Genomic DNA, 21512 nt, shown 5'->3' on the forward strand with positions numbered 1-21512 from the left:
GTAAGGTGGAGGTTGGGGTGGTTGGATGGAACAAACAAACTTTTAACTGGGAAACTGTAAGAAAACAAAAGGCAACGTGGGTTCATTTTACGTTACGAGAGTAAGTTACTTCTGAAACGCTGCGTATTTAACTTATTTAAAATCCGTTAAATAACTTCTGTGACGTACCTAATGTTACTAGTGTAAAATTTAACCCTTGAGCTTTTTCCAACCACGCCTTCGTGGTTTCAGCCCCTTACTTTTCAAACATAGACGAGGCAAATCACGACACTGACACGGTGTCCTCTAGTGGACTGATGAGTGTATTACACCCTCTGGCGTGATACGGGGTCAGAGCATGTTAGCATGTGCTAACATTAGCACTGAGCTCAAAGCCTTGCCGTGCAGCAGAACCTCACAGAGACACAAGTTCATTAAATGAATTTATGAATAATCTATTCAAATCTACTGTGTACTAAACAGTATATCTGCTGTTTATTGAACATATCCTCCAGCAAAAAAACACTAACAACTAAACAGCAATTTGTGGTAAAGTAATTACGTCGTTCAGAGATTATTTCAGATTACGTCACTTCAAATTTGGATGATGATGATGTGCTGAAATGTTTTTTTTTTATTTTATAATTTAGTGTTGTCTACAAATTGAAAAGTGGCCTTCAACTCGTATGTAAATGAGCTGCTGCCTTCAGCAGATTTTACAATTCTATCATTAAGGGTAGAGTCTTGATCTCGACGGGTCTAATGAAGACAAATAACGAGTACATTAATAAAACCAAAGCGTGGCTCGTTATGACCCCTACATCGATTCCAGCGAGTGCCTGAACACAAAACTCAGCACCAACAAGGAAACAAATAGAAGCTAAAGGAAACTCTGTGTGACTCAAAGCGAGCGTGTCTTTCCCCACACGTTACGCAACACTTATAACTTTGTGTAAGACACAGAAAAAGTGAGACGTGTTATTGTTCAGCGCTGGGAGAGCAGAGCAGAGAAAAGGTGGAGCACAGTGACGGTGTGAAATCCCTGCGACGACAATTCTCCGTAGTTCTGGAGTCTCGGCGGTCTCACGACGTCTGGTGCGCTTCCGTTTCCGTCTTTAGCATCGTTTGTGCGAATCGGCTGTACGTGCGCACGTAGGCTGTGTTTGTGTTACTGCAGAGGTGACAACAACCGAAAATACACGAGCTCTGCGGGCCTGAATTATTCAGAGGGTGGAGAGCGATGCATGGATGCATGGACGGATGGACGGATTGGACGGATGGATGGATTGGATGGATGGATGGATGGATGGATGGATGGATGGATGGATGGATGGAATGGATGGATGGATGGATGGATGGATGGATGGATGGATGGATGGAATGGATGGATGGATGGATGGATGGATGGATGGATGGATGGATGGATGGAATGGATGGATGGATGGATGGAATGGATGGATGGATGGATGGATGGATGGATGGATGGATGGATGGATGGATTGGATGGATGGATGGATGGATGGATGGATGGATGGATGGATGGATGGATGGATGGAATGGATGGATGGATGGATGGATGGATGGATGGATGGATGGATGGATGGATGGAATGGATGGATGGATGGATGGATGGATGGATGGATGGATGCATGGATGGATGGATGGATGGATGGATGGATGCATGGATGGATGGATGGATGGAATGGATGGATGGATGGATGGATGGATGGATGGATGGATGGATGGATGGATGGATGGATGGATGGATGGATGGATTGGATGGATGGATGGATGGATGGATGGATGGATGGATGGATGGATGGATGGATGGATGGATGGATGGATGGATGGATGGATGGATGGATGGATGGATGGATGGATGGATGGATGGATGGATTGGATGGATTGGATGGATGGAATGGATTGGATGGATGGATGGATGGATGGATGGATTGGATGGATGGATGGATGGATGGATGGATGGATGGATGGATGGATGGATGGATGGATGGATGGATGGATGGATGGATGGATTGGATGGATGGATGGATGGATGGATGGATGGATGGATGGATGGATGGATGGATGGATGGATGGATGGATGGATGAAATGCAGGCGGCGGCGAGAGAAGAGGATAAACAGTACAGTGAGGAAGAGCGAAGTTGGGGAGAAATGAGAAGGTGAGAGGAAGTGGAAAAAGTGAGGACTCATCAAAAGCAAACCACACACACACACACACACACACACACACACACACACACACACACACACACACACACACACACACACACACACACACACACACACACAGCTTGTGGGTCGGGGGGAGGAGGGGTGGAGGGAGATAAATCCTTGCATCTGTAGAGTGCAGCATTAAAAAAAAAACTAACAAACAATAAAACCAGAAATCTTTGCTTCTTTGCACACAAATATATCCTGGGCTTCAATAAACTGCACACAAAACATGCATCAGCAATATCCCTCCTTCAAACACTCTGCAGTCCTTCTCCTCCTCCTCGTCTTCCTCCTCCTCAATCTATTTTATTCTGTGCATGCACACTCCCCATTGCCTATCACTCACGTTGAAATTCCATCTGTTTTCGCAATCTGGGAGCACAGCTGTAGAGCGTTTTACATTACCTGTCTCCCTGCCCGACACAAAAAGGGGGTCTGGAAAGGGTGGTGGTGGTGGTGGTGGTGGTGGGGCGGGGGGAGACGGGGGGAGACAGGAGGGGGGTATATGGAAAGCCAGATCAGAGACCGGCTCGTGGAGACACATTCACCGCCTCTTAGGCTGTACACAATCCCACATCCAGAGAGCCCTGCAGGACTGGGTGGGGCGGGGGAGGGGGAGAGGGGGTGGGGGTGGGGGGTTATGTTTATGACATGCAAATGCAATGTAAACATCAGCAAAAGCCTTCCAGGAAACCGATTTTAAAAGGGATGCTGGGGTAGCTTCAGACCACATGGGGACTTCTTACGACCCTACCTACACATGAACTGTTCCTCAAGGAAGCCGGGAAGCAGCGAGATCCTGCAGCGTCCAGGTAACTGCTGCGTAAGAGGAGGGGAACGTAATTAGCGACGACTTCCGCTCCGAGCAAAGCACTCAGACAGAGCGGAGAGGCTTCTGTCCATCCCAGCCAGCTCCTCACAGCCCCATTACCACAGGATGTCTTCCCATCAGTGAGTGGAGGAGGTGGAGGAGGGGACTACAGGGAGTAATGGGGTTTAACCCCTCAGGCCGCAAAGTCATATTTTGAAATTTCCACGAGTCAGTCGGTAACAACGCCGGGGCTCGATGGATTAGAGACGCGTGGGAGAGTTTTGAAAATAAGTGCTTGGTTGGAAAAACAAATATTTTTACTCACCGCCAATCTCAATGATAATTACAGAGTAAATAACAACCGTGCGACTCACCGTCGGTGACACTGATGAGATGAAACCTGCTCTAAAAATTCAGCCGCAACAGTTAAAAAAAAACAGCTATTTCTGCTAAAAAAAAAAAAAAAAATAGCTAAAACCAAAGTTAAAAACCAGCTCACAACACTAACGACCAGCTAATAAAGATAACCAATAGCTAATAACGCTAAAACCCAGCGAAACGAACAGTTAACAACGCTAACAATCAGCAAATTCTGCTTTAAAAAACAGTTAAGCTCAAGTTAACAAACAGATAAGCCCAAGTTATCAGACGCCTCCCAGTAGGACTCGGTGTTGACAGTCTGACTCCGGGGGGACGAATTCACAGTTGCACGACCCGCGAAGACGTTTCAGAGAAACGGCGATAAGAAAACCGCTTGAATTAGTGATCAAATGTGTTTGAACGGAACACATTTTTAAACAAGCACGAGTTTTTTTACGACATTTTCTTTGGGGGAAAAAAAAACAAAAAAACATACGCAAACCGAGTCTGACGGCACCATTTCAAGCAGAAAGCCGCAGCAGCCGAAGCTCTCGTCGCGCCGAACCGAGGCGAGGGTTCGTTTTTATCGCCAATAGGATAATTGCGGGATTTTCAACAGTAATGATGTCCCTCCCGATGAGAGGAGAAATCGTCCGGAGCGGAGGAATTTTTAAAAGCTCGCGCTGGAGCTGTAAAAACGGTCTTTCTGATGAGGAGAGCCCGGTTTGAGGCGTCACTAAATAATGCTTGAAGCACACATCAAACGCACGAATCTCATCGTGAAGCGCAGCTTTCGTTCTGCCGCGAGCCTTTTACAGCACACATTCAAAGAACAGAGACTCTTCCGCTGATGGCGGAGACACAAAGCTTTGGTTTCGAGTCTAAATCACAGGCAAAGGCGCAAAGGTGCTAATACAGCTCACATTTTTTTTTATGTTATTGTCATAAAGCTGGAAGCTTGAATTTGTTATCTTTTATATGCCATTATTTGTTGTGCCGATTTCCTGAGGCAACAAGGCGCCGGCCAGATGAACTCCACGTGACGCGGTCGGACAGGATACCAGTGTGTTTGTCGAGGAACATTAGCTTGAAGAAAATTAGGTTTCAGTGCTACTGCTGTCCATTAGAGCTGTTAAATGACTGCTGGAGGAGAGAAGGAGCAGGGGGGTGTGTGTGTGTGTGTGTGTGTGTGTGTGTGTGTGTGTGTGTGTGTGTGTGTGTGTGTGTGTGTGTGTGTGTGTGTGTGTGTGTTTTGTGTATCTGTGCACAATAGGTCGGAGCAGAAAGGTCAGAAGAGCGAGTTTCTACCTGGAGGTTTGCATGTTTCATTTATCAGAAAGGTGTCAAACACCGACGCATTAGTAGATCGCCGTGATGGAGCAGAAGGGAACAAGTTGAAAACGCTATTACACCGTTTTCTTTCAGCATAACTTAACGGCAGTCGGAGGAGACAACGCAGCTCAGCCGACAGCAGCGCCTTCATGAATCAAAGGGTAACATTTAAAAAAACAAAACGTACATAAATCACCTGAAAAGGTCGAAACGTTTGAATTCTTGATTTTAGCCTTCGTTGTCCTGCGGTTCGTGTTATTTCCAGGCTTCTACAACCAACAGTGTAAAAATCTGTCAAATGTAAATAAAAACAGATTGCGATGATTTGCAAATCATGTAAAACCATATTTAATAAAAAAAAAAAAATAGCTCTTTAGGACCAGAGGATGCAGCGTCCTCCAAAACGAATTTCCAAAACATTTTGATTCTTTCTGGGTCATGTTTATATCTGGTTTCTTCTTTGCATGGTTGAGTTTTAACCTGCATTTGTTGCTGCAGCGATGGACTGTGTTCACAGACGATGGTTTTCAGAAGTGTTCCTGAGCCCGTGCAGTGATTTCCACTTACAGAGTTGTGTCTGTTTTTAATGCAGTGCTGCCTGAGGACCTGAAGATCACCACCATCCAATATTGGTTTTCAGCCTTGTCCCTTGTGTTCAGAGATTTCTCCAGATTCTCTGAATCTTTTAATGATATTATGAACCGTAGATGATGAAATCCACAAATTCTTAATTGTCGCACTTTTTGCCCTCAAAGCCTTTCAGAGTGGTGAACCTCTCCTCACGGGAGACTCTGCCTCTCTAAAATGTTCATATTATACCGAATAATGCTGCTGATCTGTTGCCCAGGTGACCTAATTAGTTGGAAGATGTTTTTTTTTTTTTTTAGTGTGACACAACTTTTCCAGTTTTTTGGTGATTCTGCCCCAACTTTTTTTTTTTGGGGGGGGGGATGTTTTACTGCCATCAATTTCAAAATGAGCACATATTTTTAACGTTGTCTTTGATATATTTGATTCTATTTTTTTTTTCTCCAACAAATCAACAAAAGACTGCGACTCCGCTCCGATGTCGGCGGCAGCAACACGACATGACCGCGAGTTACTAAAAGTGAACGAAGCCGAACTCTCCGAGTCCCTTTTTACGGGCGTGGGAGTTGTGATTTTCGATCTGGAACGTGTTGGCCTCCTCTCTCTGCCCTCTACCTGCGTCTCTGTCGCTGTCATGGTGACCGGCCCGAGGATGAGGTGAGGCAGGTGTCCGCTTGCCTCCTACCTCCGTGACGCGTTGAGGCGCGGGACGCCGGAGGGGTGTGAGAATTTAATGGCGTGAGGGAGCGCGGCTCGGACGGGGCGTGAATTAAGCTCCCGATGAGACGCACACGCGTGTTTCAGTTTTTTCTCCGACTATGAGATTCTGCTGCAGTGCATTCACACATCAGCCTTCACTGCAGAATCCAACCATGATGTCATCTTTTCTCTTTCTGAGTCTGTGGAGCTGTGGGAGGCGGGGCTTATATCTCAATCGAGATAGGGGGAGAGGAAAAGAAACAAAAACAAACTAAATATATTTACATATCTTCTGAGGGTTAATTCGAAGTGTGTTTAATGTTTTACAAGATGAACACTCAGCTGCTGTGGTTTATGAAATCATTATCAAATATGAATGTGTAAAGAGCTGAAACAAGAGACTGTTATCCAACAACGAATAAACTTGGATGTTATTGTCGTTGTTTTCCTTCCCTTTGTCAAATATGAATGTGATATCAGGATTTTTAAAGAACAGGAGCATTCAGCTCTCCCAAAACTGAAGGACTTTGATCGCTCTGCGCCAACTGCAACACCCGGTTGTCTTTGGTACGACCTGAATGACGAATGAAACGGGGACAAAATGGAATTAACACCGAACTCAGAATCTGATCAGAGATAAAGAAAAACTTCTTTCTGAAATTCTTCTTCTTGAAATTCTTCTTCTTCCTGAAATTCTTCTTTTTCGTCCTGAAATTCTTCTTTTTCTTCCCGAAATTCTTCATCTTCCTGAAGTTCTTCTTCTTCTTCTTCCTGAAATTCTTCTTCTTCCTGAGATTGTTCTTCTCCCGGAAATTCTTCTTCCTCAAAATCATCATCTTCATTCTAAAAATCATCATCTTCATCTCTTTTATTACAACCCCTCAGCGCCACGAAGCCTCTCAGCAGTTCATTCGATGTGACGTCTCTTCAGCTGCAGATGATTGTGGGTCAGAACATCCAGAGAAGACTGTAAACTGGATGTAGCAGGACATCCTGGTACTTTTGACATACTCTATTTCACACACTGTGTACTTGGGCACACTGAATCTTTCTGCGTTAGAACACTCAACAAGTGGAAACTGAGTATTCGGGGGGTAAAATAAACAGGTGGTTACGCTAAGAAAACAAAAATCCAATAAAACACTTCATCGCAAACCTCCTGCCTTCAGACCACGTGACCTCCGAGAGTTAACCTGCCTCTGTTTACGTGTTCTTCTCGCGTTCAGACGACGCCTCCCTCCGGTGGACGGGGCGGAGTACTGCACGCTTTGACGTGACCTTTGTAATTCGACGCACGTCTGCCCCGCTGCCGCTTCGCGGCGTTTAGAAGGACGCGACACGGGCGGTCTTCCTGTCGGACTGACATATTTTTCTGAGGGAATTAAACGCGACACTCATCACACCTGGACCCGCGAGCGCTTCCTGTCTGCGATCTCAGAGAACAGGAAGTGTATGAAAAAGAAAACACGGCGCAGAAAAGACTGAGAGGAGAAGCGCTAGACTGAAAGATGATTGGACGGAGGAAGGTGAGAGCGTCCCTGCTTCTCTGTGATGTCCACATCCAGTGCTCCCCCCCCCTCCCTCTCTCCCCCTTCCTCCCCCCAGCAGCTAAAACACATCACACTCTGATGAAATAAACACACACACACACATAGGAGGGGGATGAGTTAGCAGCTCCCCTAGAGAAAAAACTGATTTTGAGATGCGTGTGTGTGTGTGTGTGTGTGTGTGTGTGTGTGTGTGTGTGTGTGTGTGTGTGTGTGTGTGTGTGTGTGTGTGTGTGTGTGTGTGTGTGTGTGTGTGTGTGTGTTTTCTGTTAGGACTTCAAAGCGTGTTTAACAGCAGCAGCACAGCACAGCCTAGTGGCAGGACGAAGAAGCGCCGCCGGGCTGCAGCAGGGATCAGCCCAGGTCACGTTCTCCCTCTTCTTTTCTTGTACCCAAAAACAACAATCAGCATTTATTTTTATTTTTATTTTTTTAAGACTAAAACTTTGAAAAAAATTAAAAATAAAAGATGCTCTAAACATTACGATTCGTGTGACTCACGACTGCTGCAGACGACCGTTAACTTCCAACACCCACTTATTACTTTTTTTTAGGAGTCCCAGCATGCACTGGGGCAGGAGGCAGAGTACACCACAGCTCCTTAATACGAGACAAGGGACGATAAAATATTCATTGTGATCTTTATCACCACCAGTTCAGCTCGGTTTACTGAGTCCACTTGAACTTCTGCAGCCGGCAGTTAAGAAAAAGATCCTTCTGAAACGTCAGACAAGAGCTTTATGTTTGGACTCTGAAAACGTTGTTGTTTCAATGACATGAAGATCACATGTATGAGAGTCTGATCACCTCCCGCCTCCCATTTATCCAACTCAGATTTAACTTCTACAGCAGCTTCCATGCAGCGGTGCGTCCCAAACGCGCTTCACATCGCAAGATGTTTCAATAAAAACGAGAAGAAAACTGGAAAACAAAGATTAAAACGAACCCCAAACAATAAATAAAACAGTAAAACAACAGAGCCGCAATTTTAAGCCGAGCCTAAAAGATATGTCTTAAGTTTTCTTTTGCGGATGTGCGCAGAAGTAAAAGTCCTTCAGATCCTCGGGTAGATTGTTCCAGAGCGTCACGAAGGCTCAGAGCGAACTCTCCAAAATGTGTTAGCGGAGATCCTGGGATTAACGAGGAGGCCGGCGATGGAGGATCTGATGGATCTTTAAAAAGTAAATCTGATGAGTTCCAGATGACGTCACTTCCCCCAGAACATTTGGGGAGGGTGATGACCCTCCCAAATATCTGCAGCTTTCATTATTTTACCCAGAAATCAACAGTGTTTTTGTGTCCTCTGTTGAACGCACTCGATAAAAGCGCTGATTCTTCTGTCCAGCAGCAGCAGTGGAAAAAAATAAAAGTGTTCCGGAACAGCTGCAGCTTCTTCAGACGCCTGCACTTAAAAATAAAAAGAGTTATGCCCCGCCCCCTTCCTCTAAAGTAGCCAAGATGGCGACCGGAAAGTGTCCAGAGTTTCCCTTTTTCAAATGATATAAATCAAACCTTTTCCACAGATTTCATCGAGTCTCTTGTTGTTTTGCCGCCTTTCACTTTCCCACAGAAGCATGAGTCATCGTGCTCTGGTGTCCTGCAGCGTGCTCACTTTGTTTGGCTGAGAGAACAAAAACAACAACAACAACACACACACACACACACACACACACACACACACACACACACACACACACACACACACACACACACACACACACACACACACACACACACCTACACACACCTACCAGCCTGCACAGTACACACGTTGTATAACTGGACAAATCTTACTGTTAATATCAAGCAAAGATCCTGGACCACAAACTTTAACCCGGATAAAAGTTTGCGTGCTTCCATCGTCACCGTGGCAACCTGCAGCTTCGTCGCGTCGTGTTGCCGACCGAACCTGTTTGCAGTTTTTTGCAGAGCGTCTGTAATTCGGCTGCGGACGTCGTTCCCCTCGAGGCCCGGCTGCCGAGGAGCGCCGCCCGGCTCGCGCCTCCTCGCTCCACAGCGGGACGCCGTTACGCAAAGCGATGCTCGCCTGTCTTTTGTGGTTCTTTTGTCTCCTCCTTCACGCTGCTCCGCCGCAGCTTTTTGCAAGCAAGTTTGTTTGCTGTTGTGCAAAACTTGTGGTGTGTTGTGTTTTGAGGGGAACTCGCTCACGCAAAGTTTCCGTGCTTTCTTTTGCAGATATTCCTGAAGCTGCATGTCTTTGGTTTACTGGCTTTAACAACAGTTCATGTCTTCATGTCTCGTCGGAGGTTTCTTTAGTTAAAAGAGGCTTTTTCCTTCCTTCTGTCGGAGGTTTCTTCCTGTTAAAAGAGAGTTTTTCCTTCCTTCTGTCGGAGGTTTTCTTCCTGTTAAAAGAGAGTTTTTCCTTCCTTCTGTCGGAGGTTTCTTCCTGTTAAAAGAGAGTTTTTCCTTCCTTCTGTCGGAGGTTTCTTCCTGTTAAAAGAGAATTTTTTCCTTCCTTCTGTCGGAGGTTTTCTTCCTGTTAAAAGAGAGTTTTTCCTTCCTTCTGTCGGAGGTTTCTTCCTGTTAAAAGAGAGTTTTTCCTTCCCTCTGTCGGAGGTTACTTTAGTTAGAAGAGTTTTTTTCTTCCCTCTGTTGGAGGTTTTTCTCCCTTAAAGGAGAGGTTTTTTTTCCCCCTAACTTACGTGGGAATTGTTGAATTGTTGGGTTTCTCTGTATGATGTAAAGTTCTGTTGTAAGGACTTTACCGCATTTAGTGCCATGAAATAACCTGTTTTTATTTGGCGCTATTTTAAAGAAATTGAATTGAATTGTATAATTAAACTTGACCTGTTGCAGTGTGTGTGTGTGTGTGTGTGTGTGTGTGTGTGTGTGTGTGTGTGTGTGTGTGTGTGTGTGTGTGCGTGTGTGCGTGTGTGCGCGTGTGTGTGCGCACCTGTCTGATGGGCTCAGGCACCCGGTAGCGGCAGCAGGAGTGTGTGAGGCGGACGGCCGTGTCCAGGCTGATCTTGTGGCCCACGGAGACGTACACCGGCTTCGAGCTCTTGTCGGAGCTTCGCAGCGCCTGAATTCAAACGGGGAAAGTCTCAGCGTTCGTCTCTCGATGGCAATCATCGTCACAGTTTTGTTAAGTTTCGACTCTCAGCTGGGTGGGTGTCCGTTTGAAGTCAGCAGCATCACAACAACCTTCGGTAAAAAGCATTTGTTTTCTATTTTTCGTGTGCACCGCCGCACCTTGCCGAGCACTTTGCCCGAGGCGGCGGTGAGTGGGAAGCTGTCTCCTCCTTTCTGCAGAGCAGCTATCTGCGGAGGCAAAGAAACAAACATCAAAGTCAGAAAACATGTACAGCATGCCAAAACAAAGAGCAAGAAACTATTAACCTGATGTGGAGGCTTCGCTCTCTCTCCTCTTTCTCTTTAACCTTTGAATAACTCTATTATGTCCAACTGCAGCTTCAACATGTAAAACTGTATTTTTTTGAAAAGGATGGTGAGTTATGTCTTTGACTGACTGCAAAATGCCTGAATACATAAAGGAAAAGAAATTCCTGCCGCAACCAAAAAAAAAAAAAAAAAGTGTGGAGAAAAAAAAAACGTCTTCAAATTTGACTCTTTTGAACCTGGAAACAGGTTGTAATAAAGTGGAGCACAAAAAAAAAAAAAAGATCTTTCGGAACTTTTATTTCTTTGAAAAATCCAAACAAAACCTTTTTTTTTTTGTCAAAACAGAATTTCAGGTAATATTTATAAAAGAAAACACTATTATTCCTCAAAATTTCTATTCATGTTGACGGCAATGTCAGCAATTATTGAATGAATTATAATTATAATTAAAATGATAAAATCAACATATAATAATCTTTTTTCTCAGCTTTAAAACAAACAAATATCTACAGAAAAACTACACAAGTTCAAAAAAAACAACAAAAAAAAACATTATTGAAAACTATAAGAGCAAACCATCAGCAACAAAGACTTGTTGTTGGTTTTTTTGTTTTTAATAACGGCAGAGCAGAAATCTAATTATTCCAAAAGCTCCGTATATGAAAAAAGTGTAACGAAAGATTTGTCATCCACATGGTGAGTCACCATTTACCGGATAACACTTTTTCACAAGTCCTCTTACATCGGGGTATTAAATCAGAATAAAGGAAAAGGCTTCTTTTTGTTTTGATGGGCTGATGATGTACTCGGGGAAACTTCTCCGTTTAATCCTGCAGGATCTAAAAGTTTTCGCTCAAAGAGACGACGCAAAGTCGGAACGTCGTGATGCCTCCGACTTGTGTGCAGCTGTTTACGGGCCAGAGCGATGAAGGGAGTTTAGCCTCCGTGATGGATGGAGTGTCGGCTCCGCTATGACTGATTACAGCAGGCAGCCAGCGGGGAGGCAGGAGGGGCCGCACGGGGCCCCCGATCCCGGCTGGGTTGAGGCCAGTAGTGAGTGTGAGTGTGAGTGTGAGTGTGTGTGTGTGTGTGTGTGTGTGTGTGTGTGTGTGTGTGTGTGTGTGTGTGTGTGTGTGTGTGTGTGTGTGTGTGTGTGAGAGAGAGAGAGGACAGAGGCCAGAACAGCAGAAGTCAGAAACACAGAGCGAGTCATCAATAACAGCCGTTTGAGTTTCAGCCAAGTTATCAGCGAGGGAGAAAGACAACGAGAGACACAGAGAGGGAGCGAGACGAAGAGATGAAGGGCGAGGAAGAGGAGGCACGGACGAGGAGGCTGAGGAGCATCAACAAGGACCCAGAAAGAAACATTTTCTACCACCTTTCATCTTTTCCCGTTTTGTCTCCGACTCATCGAAGGCATTATGCTCAGCTGCAAACAACGAGGAGAGAGCGGGTCGAGATGGACCCCGTCCACGTTAATGGGATGTCCGCTCGGCCTTTAATGGAGGCTATAAAAAGCCTCCATCTTATCATCAGGCTCCATTATTTACTCCAAAAGAGAAAAATATACTCGTTGCTTTCCCCTCTGTCTGGTTTTTAAGGCTGGTGTCATTTCCCTGGACTTGAAAAATATTTAAGTTTGATCAATTTACAGTTCGATTTTTCTGCAGATTTATAGGAATACTTTTTTTTTTTTTTTTTTTAAAGAGTGAGACGGGTGGATCGATGTCACTCTCCTGTCTGCTGTCTGAGGACTCTGAGAGTTGTTAGGGATGTTCGCAGTTTGTTAACATTGTTAACTGTATGTCAACTTGAATTGAGATGGGTTTTTTTTTTAGCGATGTCAGCTGTTTGTTAGCTGGTCGTTAACTAGAGTTTAGCTGTTTGTTTGTTCTACTTCGACCTCCGGAGGCGTCCGGACGGAAAAACATTCGCTGCAAACCACCTGAACCGTGTCGCCGTGGCGACGGGGTTCTCCAACGTTCCTCAGCTTAGACGACACAATCGTAGCTCCTCGCCGGTCCGACTCACCCGAGTTCACTCGCCGCTACTTCTTTTCCGGCGCATGTAATTGCTGCAGAAGAAAACTCAGTAACCTTCAGAGGCACTTCTCAGACTACATATTGGTTTTTAGAAAAACTGTCAGTTTGCTGGCGCCGTTGTTGGAAACTCTGACATCTAACTGATGCTGGCAGCGTATCGGCTGTCAGCGGTACGAGGCGGCGGCGGCGTGGGGATCCGTTGATGGTTAATCTTGTTTCTGAAGAGCTAATTTGCTGAAATTTGGTGGGGAGCCCGACGTGGCTCGTGTTTCACGGATTACTTCACAGCTAATTTCCCACCTAGCACTTAAAGTCGGCGTTGACTCGAGGCATCGCTGTTCTCAGCGTCCATGAGGACAAATTAGACGAAGCCCCAGAGACGGAGAATTATACGAATGCGGAGCTCTAAAGTTTCATGCGCGGCGACGGATCCGAAGCTTAAAGCTCGAGCCCAAAAGACCCAGCAGAGGCGCGCGGTGCCACAGCTACCCGATACTGGAAAACAAGCCGGCCGCTGGTGTTTGGACGCGGACGGTCGGCGGAGGCGCGCGACTGCGTCCTCGAGGGGGTCACCGTCCTCCGTGTAAACAAAGATCTGATTTCTCCCGACGGCAGAGACGAGCTAATATTTTCAGACGCCAGAGCCACTAACTCTAATTGATGGAGATGGATACGCCGCCGCGGAGAATTGAATTAGCATCTTACACGACTCGACCAGGACCGTCGGGGTAAGCAGACGGTGCAGCGCCTGCTAAGTGAGTTCGCGGTACGTCAGATGTCCAATCTGGTTCCCTCGGAGTATCACTCAGCGTTAAGGCAAATGTCCATCACTGCAATTTTCCACGTTGGTACATATTGGAAATTTGCATATTGAAACTTTTCTTCCGGAAGCACTTGAGCTCAATTATTATCACTGTCACCTCAGAGCAGAACTAACAGGTGTTTGTTCCCGTTCGACTTGTATTCAAAAAGCCACCTTAGCGACACGGGGAGGCCTCGGCATTCGCGCCAACGCTCACATGCGCGCAGACAACGACGCGCAAACGCACACACGGGCGCAATTCAACAGCAACCGGGAGCTCTGTCCTTCGCTTCCTCCATCCCTGACATTTCTTCACTTTTTTTTTTTTTTTTTTTAGACGCAGCGGGCAATAAACACAACGAAACAGCGATTAAACTTTGAAAACTTTAAATATTTAATCGCCTGACTCTTGTTAAAGTTGGCAGCGAGGTTACAGGAGAAATACTGACAGCTACTCCAAATACAACCGTGTTCCCCCCAAAAAAAAAAAATAAAAAGTTGGGACACTGTATAAAATGTTAATAAAAACAGAATGTGATGATTTGAAAATCACGTTGACCCATATTTAATTGAAAAACATCACATTTTGTTGTTTTAAAAAAAAAATGCTCATTTTGAATTTGATGCCAGCAACACGTCTCAAAAAAGTTGGTACAGGTGCATGTTTACCACAGAGTTGCATCAACTCTTCTTTTTACAAAACTCAAACTAAACCTTTGGGAGCTGAGCAGACCAGTTGCTGTTGTCCAAATATTGCCTGAAATAGGATTTCAGCTTCGTCACGGATGCAGGCCTTTTTAAACTGCGCGCGGACAACAAGCAGGATGGTCCCTCTCCTCGTTTGCTCGGACGACACAGAGTTCATGATTTCCAGACATGTTTACAAATTTGGATTCGTCAGACCACAGGACAGTTTTCCACTTCGCCTCGGTCCATCTTAAATGAGCTCGGGTCCAGAGAAGCCGGCGGTGTTTCTGGATCATGTTTCTATCTGGTTCCTTCTTTGCATGGCGGAGTTTTAACCTGCATGTGTGGATGCAGCGATGAACCGTGTTCACAGACGATGGTTTTCAGAAGTGTTCCTGAGCCCATGCGGTGATTTCCACTCCAGAATTGTGTCTGTTTTTAGTGCAGGACCCGAAGATCGCCACGACCATCTAATACTGGTTTTCAGCCTTGTCCCTCGTTTGCAGAGATTTCCCCAGATTCTCTGAATGTTTTTTGCAACATGGCATCAAATTCAAAATAAGCACATATATTTCGTAAAACAGAAGAATTTCTCAGTTCCAACATTTGATATGCTGTCTTTGTTCTATTTTCAAGTGAAATATGGGTTTGCGTGATTTGCAAATCATCACATTCTGTTTCTATTTACATTTTACACAGCGTCGCAACTTTTTTCGAGACACGGTCGTACGAAAGACGTTTGAATTATTTTTTACCGAAACCACTGACTTGACGAAGCTGCGCAGCACAGCGGGGGGAAAAACAGACGCACACGTCCGCAACAGTTTTGGGTTGTAATCCTCGATAATTGTATGCAATGCTCTTACTTGCGATTGGTGCTCCTCGCTCTTGCACACACCGTGCACCTGCAGCAGGTTCTTGGCCACGCCCACGCAGGCCAGCCCCGACAGCACGCCCAGATGACACGCCAGGCCGAACTCTGCCAACGGTCCAAACGGCACAATCCTAAACTCAAGTTTCTGGGCTGAAACCGCAGACTGTTTATAAAAACGGACGACACGACACCTTCCTGGAAATGAAGGCTCCGAAAATACGACGCCATTGCTTCGAACATTATTTTGTCTCCTCACCTCTGTAGTGGAAGAGACCGTTACCGTCCACCAACACCACCTGCAGACAGGGAACACAATGCAGACACAACGAGGATTAATTCACAAGTAGTAGTAGTACAAAAAATATATATATATATATATATTTGTGACATTCAGACATGTAACAGGTGAAGTGAAGAATGTTAATCCTGGATACTTAAATCGTGCTCTTACATACCAGTACTCTCACTCCTGTAGTATTTGTGTCAACATGTTAGTGTTGTCTCAAACTGCACAATTACAGGAAATTTGAACGCATCACCTGCCAACATATCTGCAGCTTTAATTATTTTACCCAGAAATCCACGTTTAATGCACACAATAAACACACCGACGGAAAGTCTGCAAGTACATCATCCAGGTACTTAGAGCATGTTTCCGTGCTTGTCACGTGTGCACTCGAAATAGTGAGTCTACGCCATTTGAAACAAATCATCCCCCTTGTCAGATGTGTGTGTGTGTGTGTGTGTGTGTGTGTGTGTGTGTGTGTGTGTGTGTGTGTGTGTGTGTGTGTGTAAGCAGCAGAGTGTCTTCGATAGTTGAATTCAGTAGGAGCTGTAACAGATTTCTAAAAAAAACGTCCAGCTCCGACACACCGATGGATTCGTGACTCCACAGACGTTCATAAGTCACCGGGAAAACTCACTTCAAAGGTTGCAGGTAAAGGGAGCAGAAATCTGTCCACAGCTAAATGTCAGAGGAAGTAAATCCAAGTGTGTGTGTGTGTGTGTGTGTGTGTGTGTGTGTGTGTGTGTGTGTGTGTGTGTGTGTGTGTGTGTGTGTGTGGTTGGATTAGAGGTGACTCTTTGAGAAACAGCGACAGGAGCTGTAGTTCATTCTGTGTTTAAAGGAACAGTACGCAGGATATACCGACATCTAGTGGTGATGGGGCAGGTTGCAACAAAATAAATTTAGTAAAGAATAAGAAATTCAATTTAAATGTAAAATGAGAATTAAGACAAAAATAAAGTCGCAGGTGGGAATATCGCAGGAAGAAATGTACTTGCTTCATAAATAAGGAAGACCGTGTATAAAAATGCTCGTAGCTTCCGAGAAGGGAGGGGGGGGGGCGGCGTGTCTGTTTGATTGACAGGCCTGTGGTGCAGTCAGGTCACAGCTATCGGTGGGCGGGACGCAGTATCGTCAGGTTTCCAATCAGATCAGTCGGATCCACCGCTAGCTCCTCCCCCGGCTCGTCCAAATATGGTCACTTCCTGCTCCGGACCAGCAAGATGGCGACGGACAAAATCTGAACATTTCGGGTGACGTCACAGTCGGTAGCCACTCCCCAGCCTATGTTAGCCTAGCCGAGTTTGTTAGCCGTTTTGAAACCGACTAAAACAAAACACGCAGAAATGTAGTGCGTAGATAACGTTGACCTCCTGAGCTCCATTCGGTCACCGGCGTGAGAGTTTTGTCGCTCCCCGAAAGAACGAGGATACGTTTCCCCGACTGTTCAACTCATTTCAAATTGAACCCAACTTTAAACCCGAGGACATATATGTTTGACATGTTTGAGTTTCCAGACCTGAGGGTAAAGAGCAGGCTGGTTCCTCTTCAGCCGCCGCAGAGCCTCCAGGAGGAACGGAGTCTCTCTGAAGGCCAGGAAGCCGGCGATGTAGGGGGCGGTGAGGGTCACCATCTGACTGTCCTCGTACAGCACCTGGCGGGACGGAGAAACAAATCTCACATCTTAACGAAACCTGACCAGGCGTCTATTCACCGCACCGGGTTTAAATACGTCACATCTGGAGCTGGGACGGTGACGCCGTCAGGGTGCAGGTGCTCTGGACAAATGCATCCACCCCAGAGTGAATATGTAAGAGCGACTCCCCGGGAGCTCGCACAAGCTGTGCAACATAATCGCCAACATCCCCCATATGGCACAAACTGAAACATCTGGTACTTGTTGAATAAAGGCTGCGAACATATTCTGACCGTCGGACGGTTCGTTCTGTGGAAGACTCCTGAAGCATTTGGAAAGAGGACACGGTTTCAATTTACGGTGAAATGATGGGATGGGAATTGGTCCCCCAGACTCAGACTATCAACACCGAGCTCTGGCGGGACCTTCCGAGGCGTCCGTTCTCGTCCGGACTTCTTTTCGGCCTCGTCGTCTTCAGGCCAGTCTGGGTTTCGTGCTTCCCGTTCGATTTTTGAAACGTCCACGATCGGTTTCACCTGTCCCTCGTTGTCCTTCCCTCCGTGCTGTATTCAGCCCGTGCGCTCTTCTTCCCTCCTCGTCAGTTTGTTTCAGTCACCTGCCCGTGGCTGCCTCTTTTTTTTTGAAACCCGGAGAACACAAACCACCTGAACTGCGGCGCCATGGCAACAGGGTTCTCCAACATGACAACCCGCCAGGCAGTCCGCGCTCTGAACAGGGTTTGTGAGCAACATCCTTTAAAGATATGAGCATAATTCATGCGTAGAATGTGAACTATTCAGAGTGGACTGTACAGTCTGCGCAGGGAGTAAACTGCTCTGCACATTACAAACTCATTTTTCACACATTGCTGCCTCCCGCCGTCTCCGAACGTCTCCGTCTGTCCTCCTCTCTGATCTGTCCTTCGTTATCAGCAGTTGCTCGAGCCGTCACGACTTCTCTACCCAGCATAAAAAACAATTTTGCTTCAAGGTCTCAAGCGCGGTTAAATCCGACGTTTTAATCAAAGCGGACGAAGCATTTAACCGTTGCACAAAGAAGAGCCGCGACACTCGAATGTTGTCTGCCTTTAGAAATGCACCATCATTCAGGCTACATCGGCGTCCTATTGTTAAACTGCAGTGCCCTTCAGCCTCGTCTTCATGACGGCACTAACGCAACGTTTCTGCTCTTCGAGCGTTACCAAGACTTCTGAGAGGATGTGTAAGTGCAGATTTAAAAAAAAAAGCGTGTGAGGCTCCTTTTTCAACGCCAAAACGTTGTTTTCTGTATAAACAAAAACAACAACAACAACAACACATTGAGCATCACGTTACTACGATTGTTGTTCTGTCAGAAATGTCCTGCGGTGTTTAACACTTGTGTTGATTCTGTTGTCGAGCTTCGTGTCCTCAAACAGAGGCTGAACGAAAACTTTACAAGATGTACAAAAAAATGGCGTCAAATAATGTAAAACGCTCTTATCTGTAATTCAATCTCCCAGCCACACTAGCTGCTGTTCCTCCTGTCACCACCAGAGGTCGACACATCACCATGCGTAAATGAGAGGACCGCTCACCTCCAGGTCTTTTATACACACATATATATATATATATATATATATTTATTTATTTTATTTTTATTTTTTTAGCTCACCTCCAGGTCTTTTATACACACATATATATATATTTATTTATTTTATTTTTTAGCTCACCTCCAGGTCGGGGTAGCTGAGCACCACCAGCTGAGCGCAGGCGTTGACGTCATCCCCTTTGATGAAGGACAGGTCCACCCCCCCCACTCTCTCCAGGCCCCTGAAGTCAGGATCCCTCTGCCAGACCTCGTCGTCCTCCTCCACCACCTGCTGTCTGAGACGAGCCTGCTCACTGGACACCAGGACAGACAGACAGACACGCACCCGTGAGACAGAGATCTGAACACAGGACTGAGCTGAGGTTCATCTCATTGACAGGTGTGGGTTTTTTTGTTTGTTTTTTATTACACGGACGAAGGATGTTTGTTCTGCTGAAGATTTGTTTTGTATTCAAGAACAACCACCGACACGTCAGGGTTACATGTAAAGACACCAGGAGGAGTTCATATCATGGATTTTTTTTTTTTTTTTTCATCTACAAAAATATTACAGGACTGGTAAAAGTATATAAAAATAATAATAATTGTAATAATATAAACATGTAGTTATACTATTTCTTTATTGCACAAATAGTAAGATTAATCAAGAAAGCCATGTGGATTTGAAGCCTCCTGAGTCTAATAAAAACATGAATGAAGTTGAAAATAGACTTTAGATCAATAATCGTTATTGATTAACCCGAAAGAGGAGATTAAGTCGTTTTGGATGTCCGATACGAAGTTCTGGTAGTTGGGAACAGAGGACGTGGATGTGGGATCGAGGTGACGTCACAAATGCCTTATCAATAACCCGGAGCGACTTCCCGGTGTTTCCAAAAGAGCAGAAGTGTTCTCTGACCTCTTCCACGTTGCGACCAGATCTTCTGCAGGAGGAGCGGACATCTGTGTGCGTCTCGGAAACGAAGAGAAACTCTCAAAAGTCAAACCGACTTCTTCGACCAGGAAGATCCGCTGACAGAAAAAGCAGCGTCCTTCCGTACACAGGTGACGTCACGGCGAGGGCGGAGTCGCGGGCGTCGAAGCGGGTAAATACCGACATCTAGTGGTTAGAAAGGTAAATTAGATTATTAGAAAGTCAGTGGTAATGGTGGATTAAAATAAGGAGGATGACTCGAATCAACCCGACTATAAAAAAAATAAATAGATGAACATCATCTTGTATTGACACTGCAGCTGGATGTTTGAAAAAAGTACTCAGCTTCTTATGGAGCATTATATGTCTGTTGTTTTCTATACTTAAATGGGCTCAGCAGCAAAAACAAACTGTGATATTGTCAGAATATACGTGAAGTCTCAGGAAAAGGTGCCTCGAATGGTTTCTGTTCTTCACTGGATCTTGAAAAAAAATCTACTGGCTGAAAAAAAAGACTGAAACAAAACGTATCGTCGGACTGATCCAGACAATAAAGTGACAAAAAAAACATTTCAACTTCAGAGGAATAAAAAAAATATATATAGATATGCGTCACCTGTTCGATGAGTTTTTCTATTAAGCGACGTAGAAATCTTTGTGAAGAAAGTATACGACTGAAGTTGAAGTTTGATTTTGGACCCAAGGTCAGTATTTGTTCAGAAAAAGTTTTGGAGGCTGTTACTTTTTAGGTTTTTTTTGGTGACTTAAATAAATAAATAAATTCAGCAGCAGGATGTCTTCATACGCTGCAGCCTGTTTTTCACAAAAAGATCCGTGACTAACTTAAAACCACCGACTCATCGATATGCTGGGAACTTCAGGGTCCATCTTCGTCATTCACAAAGTCAGATCCTCAGAAACAGGCGTCACCACATGTTCATGTTTTCTGCTCCGGACACCGTGAATACTTTAAGATGACTGATATAATTATTTGATTCGATATAAATAAAACTGAAATGACTATTTTGAGGTTTCTTTGTCAGATTGACTTCAAGTATGTCTTAAAATATAGTAAATAATCCCTTTACTTATCGTCTCAGTTTAGACGTCGTACTCTTCTGTAACTCTAACAAAGAAGATTCAGTGGGAGGAGCCACATCTTTCATTATATTTGAGACCTGGTGTACCTCAGGGCTCCGTTCTCGGTCCTCTGCTCTTCGTTTTATTTCCCCTCTAGACCAAATTATATGAACTCATTGGATAACTTTTAATATTCATAATCAATTCAAGGCTTTCATGCAGTAAAAACTAGACATTAGAAAACCGGAAACTCAACATCGTGACCTCCGACGGTGTCTGAGATGAAACGTATTTAGATTTCAGACACATTAACACAATTTTCAGCAAAGAATGTGTGAACAATAAAACGGACACAAACCATAACTGATGATTTATTTTTTGTTAATATGCGCAGAAGGACAAGTATTAATGAATTCGACACGCGTTTTGCAGTTTCTCATAATTCAAGTTTAATGTTTAAAAAAAAAAAAATGTTTTTAAAGGCGCCATATTCTCATAAATCCAAACATGTTCTTTTTTAAAAAAAAAATTTTTTTTTACATCATTTCTCACATGAAGATAGAGAGAAGATATGCAGCGATGTTGGGGGGGGGGGGTGAGAGAAGAGAAACGGAGTGGATTCAAAAACAGTCGAGACAAAACAGTTATAGCCCTCGTTAGTCCGTGAGAAGAAGAAGAGCTGAAGTC

General features: G+C 44.9%; 2 protein-coding genes across 3 annotated transcripts in view; both read right to left on the bottom strand.

The window, feature by feature from the left end:
• Positions 1 to 19856, bottom strand: part of LOC138629917 (endonuclease V-like) — a 50575-nt gene extending 30719 nt beyond the window's left edge. The window contains exons 1-7 of one of the 2 annotated variants that reach the window (XM_069713913.1): positions 19731 to 19856; positions 18954 to 19125; positions 17126 to 17260; positions 15577 to 15616; positions 15313 to 15425; positions 10766 to 10834; positions 10467 to 10595 (exon numbers count right to left, since the gene is read on the bottom strand). In XM_069713913.1, coding sequence (XP_069570014.1) covers positions 10467 to 10595; positions 10766 to 10834; positions 15313 to 15425; positions 15577 to 15616; positions 17126 to 17260; positions 18954 to 19125; positions 19731 to 19774 — 702 coding nt within the window. In that variant the 5' untranslated portion in view covers positions 19775 to 19856. The remainder of the gene's footprint in view (positions 1 to 10466; positions 10596 to 10765; positions 10835 to 15312; positions 15426 to 15576; positions 15617 to 17125; positions 17261 to 18953; positions 19126 to 19730) is intronic. The other variant, XM_069713914.1, reaches the window with a different exon arrangement.
• Positions 2829 to 21512, bottom strand: part of LOC138629901 (SEC14-like protein 1) — a 49028-nt gene continuing 30344 nt past the window's right edge. Inside the window, exon 18 of the transcript XR_011311594.1 lies at positions 2829 to 2845. The gene's annotated coding sequence lies outside the window, so the exon portion shown is untranslated. The remainder of the gene's footprint in view (positions 2846 to 21512) is intronic.

This window comes from Brachyistius frenatus, unplaced genomic scaffold (assembly GCF_029030835.1).
Source record: "Brachyistius frenatus isolate BFR_SWC_R1_liver_20210118 unplaced genomic scaffold, ASM2903083v1 Contig_123, whole genome shotgun sequence".
Classification (NCBI taxonomy): Eukaryota; Metazoa; Chordata; class Actinopteri; family Embiotocidae; genus Brachyistius; species Brachyistius frenatus.